Source organism: Coffea eugenioides, unplaced genomic scaffold (genome assembly GCF_003713205.1).
Source record: "Coffea eugenioides isolate CCC68of unplaced genomic scaffold, Ceug_1.0 ScVebR1_3140;HRSCAF=4297, whole genome shotgun sequence".
Classification (NCBI taxonomy): Eukaryota; Viridiplantae; Streptophyta; class Magnoliopsida; order Gentianales; family Rubiaceae; genus Coffea; species Coffea eugenioides.
Genome location: NW_020863690.1, coordinates 45,050 through 55,191, shown reverse-complemented (window position 1 = coordinate 55,191; position 10,142 = coordinate 45,050). Strand labels below are relative to the sequence as shown.

The following is a 10,142-nucleotide window of genomic DNA, read 5'->3' as shown; positions in this document are numbered from 1 at the left end:
AAACTAACCAGAGGACCCAAGAAAGTAATATAATCTTGTAAGTTAATTCATAAGCATGTAGCTTGGCTTGTGCTAGTTTCCTTGCCTAGATTGGTCATTAATTTTTTAATTTCTTGTCATTTACAAGAGTGGTGGAAAGAAAAAATTTAAATGTATCTAATTATGTCTGTCATTTGTGGGATTCTGCTTTTAGAATCAGTTTTTCATATCAGGTCTTTCGGGTGATGATACCATTCAGAACCGTGTATTGGATGCTCTGTACAAGCGTATACTCCAAGCACACAAAGAACGTCAGTGTTTCAGGGTTATAGTTGTTATTCCTCTCTTACCGGGCTTCCAGGTAGGGCTGATTTTCATTCCACAAGATAACATAACTCTGTACTGTTGCCTCTTACAGCTATTTGTCATGTATCAGGGAGGTCTGGATGATGGTGGTGCTGCAACCGTACGAGCCATCATTCATTGGCAGTATCGAACAATTTCCAGACCAAAAAACTCGATATTAGACAACCTTTATTCTTTGCTGGGTGATGAAACAGATAACTATCTATCTTTTTATGGTTTAAGGAACCATGGCAAGCTTTCTGATGGTGGTCCAGTGGTCACAAGTCAGGTAATATCTTGCATACAGATTTTCAACTGATTAATGTATTATGCTTCCTTGAGTGGGATTGCATACTTAAAGATCTACATACTTTAGCATTTCATCACATCCTGACGGAATACCTTGCTTTTGATCCTTTAGCACCACAGCCACACCATGCCAAGCAAATACACTCAACTATTGGTACTCTATGGAGTTTTTCCTGTCTGTCTTCTTAGTAATTCTCTATGTTAGTGGTATCTTTTTCCTTTCTCGTTGTCTTGCACACTCCCAGGACATTAAGTAAACTTCCTTGATCCACAGTTTAGGAGTGCCCTAGATAATCCTAGCACAGTACTCTTCTGGTTCTCTTACTTTAATAACGTCAGTCCTTTATCTAGTACTTAACAAAACAACTAATCTAGGAAGTTAGCCCATCAACACATTCAGACTTGCAACATACTCTAGCACAAATTACTTCCAGTACTCCACTGGTGAAGTCTTCATAAGGGATGAAATATTACGCTAGGAGTGAAAAATTGTTTGTGTCAAAAATTGCTTGTCCAGATTATTCCCAGATGAAATTAATGGTTTAACACTGGATTGTTGGCTATTAATTTATTCTCTTTAATCAACTCTATATCATTTTCCTTCTAGGTGTATGTCCACAGTAAATTGATGATTATAGATGATTGCATAGCCCTGATTGGATCAGCAAACATTAATGACAGAAGTCTACTTGGGTCAAGAGACTCTGAGGTGAGCACATTCTGTTTTGGACAGACTTGCAGAATGAAAGTTCTATCATTTCATGTGTCATAGATACCATAAAATTCTGCTACTACTTATGAATGAAATTATTCTTCCTGCATTAATGAAATTTATATGGGCATGTGCAAGATACTGTGAAATTACTTTTGGCAAGTTTCTGACAGTTGGACATGAATACTCACAACAACAAAGTTCTTCTGTAAATGCTGTTAAGATTGAAAGCTAAACAGCTAGTTTTGGCATGCTACTGCATACTAATTTTAGTTTTATATTCAGTTGCCTTGAGACATGAAATCAGTTGATTTGATCAGTTCATTGGTTTGGTAATATGTCACTAAGATAATATTACAGATAAAGATTCCAAAAAAGTGATTGTGCTGGTGATAGATAACGTTTATGCATGTTTAAGAAATTGCTTTAGCACCAAACAATCTTCTATGATATCAAACCAGTGCTTAATTTTTTCAATTTGAATGTATCTTGTGTAGTTGATTTTTCACCTTACCCTGTAGACTCCCTATCTCTGCCAGAACTCAAAAATGCAAAATGTATGATATTTTCTTGTTCTAGGTTGTCCATAAGTTTCACTGGATAAAGAAACTGCAGCTTATCTATCAGCATTCTCCTGAACCCAATCATCTCTACAAGTCCACTTGCTGAACTCCTTTGCCTATACTTAGTGCAAGTAAAAATGATAATTTTCACACTGACATTCTTTTCTTAGATTGGCATGCTCATTGAAGATAAAACTTTAGTGGAATCATCAATGAATGGGAACTCATGGAAGGCGGGAGAATTTTCTTTCAACCTACGGATCTCTTTGTGGGCGGAGCATCTAGGCCTGTGCTCTGGGGAGGTTAGTGCTATTGACTGTTGACAATTTAACTTTGCACGCTAGTTCAGATTTTAGAATTTTTCTTTTTAAAAACCTCGCGATAATTCTTACGGCTGTTCTATAAGCTTAAATCAACTTTACCAAAAGATATTTACATGCATCATCCATCTTTTGATGTTTGCCAGATTGATAAAATCAGAGATCCGATAATTGACAGTACATACAAGGATTTGTGGATGGCAACTGCAAGGGTGAGAATATTTTGCCATTAAATGATAGCTTTTCGGTGTCAAGTACTCATACATTGTCTACTTGACAGTAAAAGTGTTTTTGTCCCTTCTGAATATAGGGTTCTGAACAGTTGAACATACAGCATAATGATTCTCCGTCTTACTCACAAATTTTTGAGTCGCTGCTGAATATAGGGTTTAGAGCAATTGAAAACATGGTAACATAATTCTACACACTAGTATCAAAATTGTGTCAATATCCTGCCTTTTTCCTTGGCATTGAGAGGAAAAGCAGTCCACAAAGCTTCATATAGCTATATGGTCATGGAAGGGGTTATAATCTGCATGTCACACGGTTTAGCTTTCTCAACTGCCAATAATCATCTTATCCACTACGTGTTCTTGGAGCTTTGAAATCTTTGACAAGATCATATCTCAAATATGAACCACAAACATTGAGTTAATTTTCAATGCCTAAATCTATTTGCCAAAAGATGTTGATGTCCCAGGCCAACTAGGGAGAGGATTCAACAGATTGAGCATCACACAAAAAATGTAAGGTGTGGTGATGCTTCAGAATTTTATTCCACAAAGTTTAGGGGAAAAAAATGAAAAGATCCTTGGGTACAGAAGCAGATTGTAGAAGCTTGATTAACTTTTGATATTTTAAGCCACAGAATTCTTAAGTTATGCCTTTCCCTTTTAAATAGAAACTTGATTTCTCTTCACCTTCCAAAGAAGCAACTAATGATGTTCTTTTTAACAGTCAAATGCCAGGATCTACCATGATGTATTCGCTTGCATCCCAAATGACGTTATCCACTCAAGGTAAAAAAGGGTTCTGTGTCTATATTCTTGCTTTTCTCTTTTTCCTTTGTTTTGTTGTCTTCACTCGCTTGGATGGTTTCTCACATATACAACTGACATGGTCCAAAATGCAGGTCTGCTTTTAGACAAGCTTTGAGTAACTCAAGGGAGAAAGTTGGGCATACTACCATAGATTTAGGAGTAGCCCCTGAGAAGGTAGAACATTTTGAGAATGGGGAAGTAATTCTTATGGATCCAACTAGAAAGTTGGAGTCAGTAAGAGGATTTCTGGTTTCTTTTCCCTTGGAGTTCATGTGTCAAGAAAAAGATTTGAGACCAATGTTTATTGAGAGCGAGTTTTATACATCCCCTCAGGTCTTTTATTGAGATAGCATTATAAAAGAAGAAAAACGCATTGTACAGGAAGTGTATATAATGCAGAAATGAGGATAGTTAGCTGTGTGATTTTGTTGATTATGATTTTTTTTTCATTTTGATATTATTTGTCTACATATGTAACATCAATAGCAACATTGTAAATCATTCTTTGAAACTTTTAAATAAATATTCGATGTGAAATCAAGGTTAAAAATCATTTTGATCTTTCTAATTCATTTCTTCACATTTAATAGTAAATATAAATTTATAACCATCATACTGGTTTTTATTTTTTGGTAAACAACTTAGAATATGTTTAAAAAAAATTCACGTAAACTTAAAATAACCAAATTATCATTTTATTATACAAATGAGATCTGTAGTTCTCAAATGATAGTATAGATGCATATAATATTGACATGTAATTATAATGTGTGTGTATATATAATTAAATATAAATATTTACATTTTTTAATTTATTTTAGTGGTGGGGGACTGAGGACGGGGCGTCCTTCCTTCCCTTGCCCTATCTAAAACGGAAAGAGAATCCCCTTAATTTGAACCCTCAGTCCACCTAATTATTCCGTCCAATTATTTTACCTACATCTCTCCCTCCCCCTCCCCTCGATTACCATCCCTAGTTGTCACTGGCGAAGTCAAATGTAGTTGAGGGTAGGCAATTATCTCCCTCCACCTCAAATTTGAGAAAGTTTTATTTTAGACATAAAGCTTGAAAATTTTTAAGTTGCTCCTTTATTTGCCCCCTAAGATATTTAAAATTCTCATTCTTATCAACTTTGCCCCCCAATGTTTTTGAAATTCTCTTTCTTATCTGTATTGTCCACTCTAAAATTTTTTAATCCCTCTTTTTTATTTACATTGACCTCCTTAATAAATTAAAAATTCTTAATCCTTACACTTCGCTATAGTGTTGGATCTAATTAAGATTAGTTATTGATGTAACTTCAAGAACAAACTCTTGTTACGTTTCCAAACTACCATTACATTATTACACAATTTAGATGTCAAAATATAATTGACAAAATGGAAAAAAGTATGTTTAACATAAGCATCTTTTGATTGCAAATTTACTATGATCATATTTGATGTAGTGTCGAATATTGAACTCCCTAACCCTAGGGTTCTGACTCCACCACTACTAGCTGCTAAGTTAGTTCAGCTATGGATTAGGTCGACCAAAACTAAGGCCACACAGCGAAGGACTCAAAGATTCAATTTTGCTTTTACCATGTTTTCTTTTCCATCCTCATCATTCTTACCTCTAACTACTAGACTCAAGATTCGAACCTAAAACTTGCACCGGAGCGAGGTCATAAGGAGCCAAACGGAGGATTCACTTACTAGTGGGAAAGGAAAACAATTTTTTTCCGTTCATAAAACCATTCAACACATCTGCAATGAAACATTTTGTCTTTTTGTGAGAATACTATGATTGACCTAACCATCATACGTCTTCCCTTTGAAATATTTCTTTCCTCACTGAACCCATACGTCTTTATGTGATTTTCCAGGGATCTTTATTATCTGATAATTGAGTAATGCATCCCTGCGAGATAAAATGAAGTATTAATTATCAGAAAGCATACTAGCAATATGGACGGAGAGGTCCTATGGTGGAATGTTAAAATACAGAATTTCCTGCTTATTAGCATCTGAAGTCTGAACGTTAAATCAGTCGTAAAATTGTCGGCAAGCACAAGTACGTAACTGTTGTGTCCTTTGGCGGAGTGAGAGTGGAATTACATTTTGGTTTCATTAGCTAATCACGTGACTACTTTATGCTCTCTTTTTTTCCCAAATTTTTCTACACGAATTAGGGCCAAAAACAAGGCTCAACGAGTCAGACAAAAGTATGTTCAAGATTGGCTTGAAGATTAAAAGAAATGTTTGAACTTGGCTTTTGTTTGAAAATTTTTTGAAAGAAACTAATCGAGTTTGGTTCGAAATTTCAGACGTATATTCACAGAAAATTTGGTTTGACTCGTCAAAATATCGAATTCAAGTACATACAATCAAAGTTTGGCTTGACTTGAAATTTCATGTTGTATAATATAGAGATTTTCACCCTAATTTATGGTTTTTTTCCCTTAATTTTTGCTCTGTGATATTCAAGAAATCTATTATGATGAATTAAAGATGTAATTAAAGTCAATTATGCCTATTCAAGAGACAAAAGTATTATATGCTTGCTATTGTAGAAGATAAGCAATATACGGGAAGGAAAGAAGTGAAATTAAGGAAGGAAACTATAGGTATATTTTTATGAAATTTACCGGCCTTATACATTCTTAAACATATCGAGCCAAATAATATGAAGATCGTGATTAGTTTGTTAATATTTTCGAACTTGAAATCATGTTCAAACTTGGATTGATACCTAAATAAACAAGCTTGAATGAACCTGGTTCAAACCGAGTTCAAGTCAAGTACCAAATTGTTTGATTCAATTTACAGCCCTTACTCGAATTGAGTTTTAAAAAGCCTACAAGAAAGGAAAGCTTTTGCCAATTTCAGAGATGCCATATTCTTGGGTATAATCTGTGAAAATGGTAACAAAAACTGAAATGATTTCTTTTACCTTTGTCATAACTTGTAATTTTTTATTTTTTTTTGTCATAACTTGTAATTGAGGTGCCAAATAATTAAGATAATCAACCTAGTTCATCCTCTCTCCACTTGTAAACACATCTTGTCCAAAAGAGAGATTAATATTTGCCTGCGTGTGGTTCATGTCGACCAATAAAGATAGGTCTGAAATCAAATCAGCAGATCTCAATTTAGTTCTAAAGTTCTCCCTTTTCTCCTTCTTCTTTCTTGTTTAATTAGGCTGCTGCATCATTAATCATCTATGGATTTTCAGCCAGAGAGAGTGAGAGAGGCCAAAAGTACAAAGAAAGATAAACGAGCAATATTTTCACTCTTCTCGAATGCTATTTGGATGAATATACAGGATAGATTTGCTGACAAAGATCAGAATTATGGAAGTAGAGAACTATAGCAGAAATATCATCCATGGCAATACCCCTTCTCTTGCGTCTCCATGCATGGGCAGCACATTCAACTAGACGTTTGGCTGATTTTGCCCTGTCTGGAGTTGATGCTACAATTTGCACTGCTTCTTGGTTGGAAACCACATCCCATACCTTCAGACAAATGCAAACTTTACTTGTTAGTATCTATTCAAAGTCTTTCATATCAAAGATTGAAGATGAAAAACGAGTACAAGGACTTAAAAAAAAGGGTATGGAGTGCATTCATATATGCATATACGTATCTGCAGGTGAATTTTGTTCATTGTCATTAGACATCAATTGTGTCAGCCCAATTATCAGTAGTAGTTTAAACCAGTCTTGGTTTTATAGTTTGGTTCTTCCAGCAGTGACATTTTGAAGAGAAAAAAATAAAGGGCAGGATTATGCATACCCCATCCGTTGCTAGCACAACAAATTGGTCATTGCCACTTATGTGCCTCTGTGTAACTTCAGGAACGGATATCAATCCAAAATCCTTAACACAGTAGTCCCCAAAGGCTCTAGACATTGCCAGTCCAGGTGACTCTTCATCCGGAAGCCACAATCGGTGTACCCCAGGCTCATCCTCTAGACAGAACACACGACCTCTGCATTTCGTGATTCTCTCAGCCTCCTCTGTTCAAATGGTTAGGAAGGCCATAATGAGTTACAAAGATGTCCGATATGGTGTAGAATAAGAGAAAGCAGAAGAAAAGAGACTTACCGGGTAGGTTGGGCTTGAAATCAATCGTCAGCTGCACTGGTACTAAGTTGCCATCATCAGAAGTTGTAGCCAATACTGCACGTGAGTCGCCCACATTTGCTACGTAAATAAGGTCACCCTGGAGATACCACAAGATTGAGGAAAATAAGCAGATAGCTATGATCTTATATATAAAGTAGCATGGGCTTATTACACTAGAAAATATGCCCTAAGATGCTGCGCTAAAGGAGAGAGCTGGGGAAAGAAAAGAAGGGAAATAAGCATATGAAGCTCATACTGAGTAATTACCGTTTTTGCTCTCTCCTAGATATCCATCACTGGGGTTAATATAAAGATTGAGGTTGAGATAAGATCTTTTATGTATCATTCTACTGACCTTAATTTGAAACAGATTAAGAGTTATTTGCCAATACATATTAGGCTGAAGAATTTCCATAGGCCATTTTAAAACACAACCAATGTACTATATTGTGGAGTTGCATTAATGCAACAAGAAGATTTAGCTGCCAAATTCTTCATGACAAACAATGACTTTTTAGTACATGGAGCCTGCAACAGGCCTCCTCATTTAGATAAAAGTAAATCATTCTACAAATTAAGGGCTGATGATCAAGTGGAAAAGACATTCCTGTTTGTCCATTCCCATTACAGTGTGGCCAATCCAGAATAAAGCAAACATTGGTGATAGTACAGCAGCAGCAGTTATATCAGTTTGGTTACCTGCCTAACGATGGTCAAAGCAGTAGTGCCGCTGTTGAATGTATCAAATTTACGCTGACGCTTGAGCTGCTGGTCCACAGCAGCACAAGTTTTTATATAGGATTGCTTCCATATATTAAATCCGTTAAGCTTCTTCTCTGATGCCAAATCAAAACTTGGGTCAAGCGAAGCTTCAGCCAATGTCTCCTGCCAATTGCAGAGTAGAGAAGACGGCATTGATTCCCTAACACTCTTTGCAACAAAATGACCCCATTGACCATGTCCATCAAATACGCCACAGAACACCATGTCTTTTTGGCCACCAAACTCCTAGAAAACAAGTGCAACAAACATCCATCAGTCTTAAGAGTATAGAAGTGGAATCAAGATTTATCTTCGCTGCCACATACATTAATTAACTAGTGGGTAAACGGCCAGGAAAAGGTCAATTCTGTAGGATCGAGTCCTAAGTAAATTACAAAGAAAAATGCATGTTACTAACAAAACCATACCTCCCAAACAATGCAACAATCTTGATTCACACCTTTTTCTCCTCTCTTGGAGAAAACAGCTGCAAAATTCTTGGATCCATCAACGTTAACAGTACCCGAGGTCCTTAATATCAAGCCCTCCGTCTTTGCTTCCTCAGTCATGGCTTCCATAGCCTCTCTTCCACGACAACTGCCAAAATAACTCCTCCTTTGCTTGATAGATAAGGACCTTGCCAATCCGTTGAACATGGTTGACAACTGCCCCATAGAACCCTGACTTCACAGTTCGAATTTTCTGAAATATATACAAAGCTGAATTCTTGATCTACATGGATCTAACATCGCAAAGCTGCCATATATAGATAAATATTGTTTACGCATGCAAATTTCCACATCAAGCATGTACTAGAACAGGGAGGTGGTTGTCAGAGAATAAAGATGTAATCTGACTCAGAAAGTTATGAATCAAGTTTAAGAAAATTGCAGATACTATACAAAAAGGATGCATCTGGATAGAGATTAAAGAACTTCTTGACCGTACGAGAAAAGCAGTGAATATTCAAAATCTTACAAGGATTTCCAACAATAGATGTCCACTATTATTACTGAATTTGTTTCTTCAGGAAATGTCAGATGGAAAGAAGATGCACCACAACATTCACTCTAGAAAATTCTTTCTCAATCCAACCAACCACGCTAAGACAACATTAAAACAGTTTAAAAATAAAGTAACCTTTTCTTCACTTCTTAGATTACTTTCATTTCCTCATAAACTCACAACCTAAGCAACGCTCTAGTTGCGATGAAAACCAAAGTCCGATGACATACGCTGAAGAATCTAAATCTTTTCTCGACAAAGTACAGAGAGCTCGAATGAAATCTGATCAAAGACAAAAAAAAAAAAAAAAAAAGCCATCAAAACCAAGAATCCCAGAAATTTCAATGGCTGAACATGATCCAGGACAACAAAACAAGACCAAACCAGATAACCCCAGAAATCATAAGAGCAAACAAAGCGGAAACAGAGCTATAAGAACCTGTAAATTTCAAGTAAGAGATGGTAGGGTGGAAATGGAGAGTAGCTAGGCTGGAATAAAGTGAAAAACAAGCGTGAAAGATGAACCCTGTTACCGGAATGGGGTGAGATTCCGACAGGATGATCCGAGATATCGAGAGACTTGAGTTAGATGAGGATCGAGTTCCATAATTTGGAGCTTAGCTAAAAGATGGTTTTATGGTAAGGAGAAGTTAACAAAGAAGAATTTGTATGGAGCTGTGTAGTACTCGTGATACAAAAGTCGCATTAGACTTGAGAGAGTAATAGGAGTAATAACTACTACTAATACGTGTAATAATGCTTTGTGGTGAGGAATGCAAATCCAACCACTGTCTACCACTAGTTGTTTTATAACCGTTGCGATTCACAAAGTATGCTTAATGGTTTATGTTAGTACATTTTGCCCTTCAAATTTTTTGGATTTTTGTTGCTGGGGTACTTTGAAAAAGTGTTTGTGCTCTATTGCAACTTGACCAAATATATGGTTCTCATCATTGATCATCCTATGTACAATAATTGAGGAACACACTTCTGA

General features: G+C 36.1%; 2 protein-coding genes across 4 annotated transcripts; one reads left to right on the top strand and one right to left on the bottom strand.

The window, feature by feature from the left end:
- Positions 1–193: 193 nt before the first annotated feature.
- On the top strand, positions 194–3,805 carry LOC113757586 (phospholipase D zeta 1-like; the record flags this gene model as incomplete). The annotated part of the gene is made up of 7 exons (XM_027300770.1): positions 194–340; positions 416–613; positions 1,241–1,342; positions 2,079–2,210; positions 2,375–2,440; positions 3,186–3,247; positions 3,361–3,805. Coding segments are annotated over 7 exons (960 nt in total), but the record flags the coding sequence as incomplete, so codon positions are not given.
- A 2,596-nt stretch (positions 3,806–6,401) lies between these two features.
- LOC113757585 (probable protein phosphatase 2C 34) lies at positions 6,402–9,923 on the bottom strand. 3 transcript variants are annotated; one of them, XM_027300767.1, is made up of 6 exons: positions 9,588–9,923; positions 8,572–8,845; positions 8,081–8,389; positions 7,361–7,478; positions 7,049–7,272; positions 6,402–6,768 (listed from the first exon to the last, which is right to left on the bottom strand). In XM_027300767.1, the coding sequence occupies exons 2-6, from the start codon at positions 8,815–8,817 to the stop codon at positions 6,556–6,558; spliced, it is 1,110 nt and encodes a 369-aa protein (XP_027156568.1). In that variant the 5' UTR covers positions 8,818–8,845; positions 9,588–9,923; the 3' UTR covers positions 6,402–6,555. The 3 variants fall into 3 exon arrangements, with proteins under 3 accessions (XP_027156568.1, XP_027156569.1, XP_027156570.1); XM_027300768.1 differs by having other exon boundaries at positions 9,682–9,923; XM_027300769.1 differs by lacking the exon at positions 9,588–9,923 and adding an exon at positions 9,284–9,308.
- Between the last annotated feature and the right edge of the window lie 219 nt (positions 9,924–10,142).

Excerpts from the sequence above, each read along its gene's own strand:
- LOC113757585 (XM_027300767.1), bottom strand. The coding sequence starts at position 8,817 with ATGGGGCAGTTGTCAACCATGTTCAACGGATTGGCAAGGTCCTTATCT. Across the intron at positions 8,390-8,571 it reads ATTGTTGCATTGTTTGGGAG|GAGTTTGGTGGCCAAAAAGA; the intron begins GTATGGTTTTGT and ends CTTGTTTTCTAG. Across the intron at positions 6,769-7,048 it reads TTGTGCTAGCAACGGATGGG|GTATGGGATGTGGTTTCCAA; the intron begins GTATGCATAATC and ends ATTTGTCTGAAG.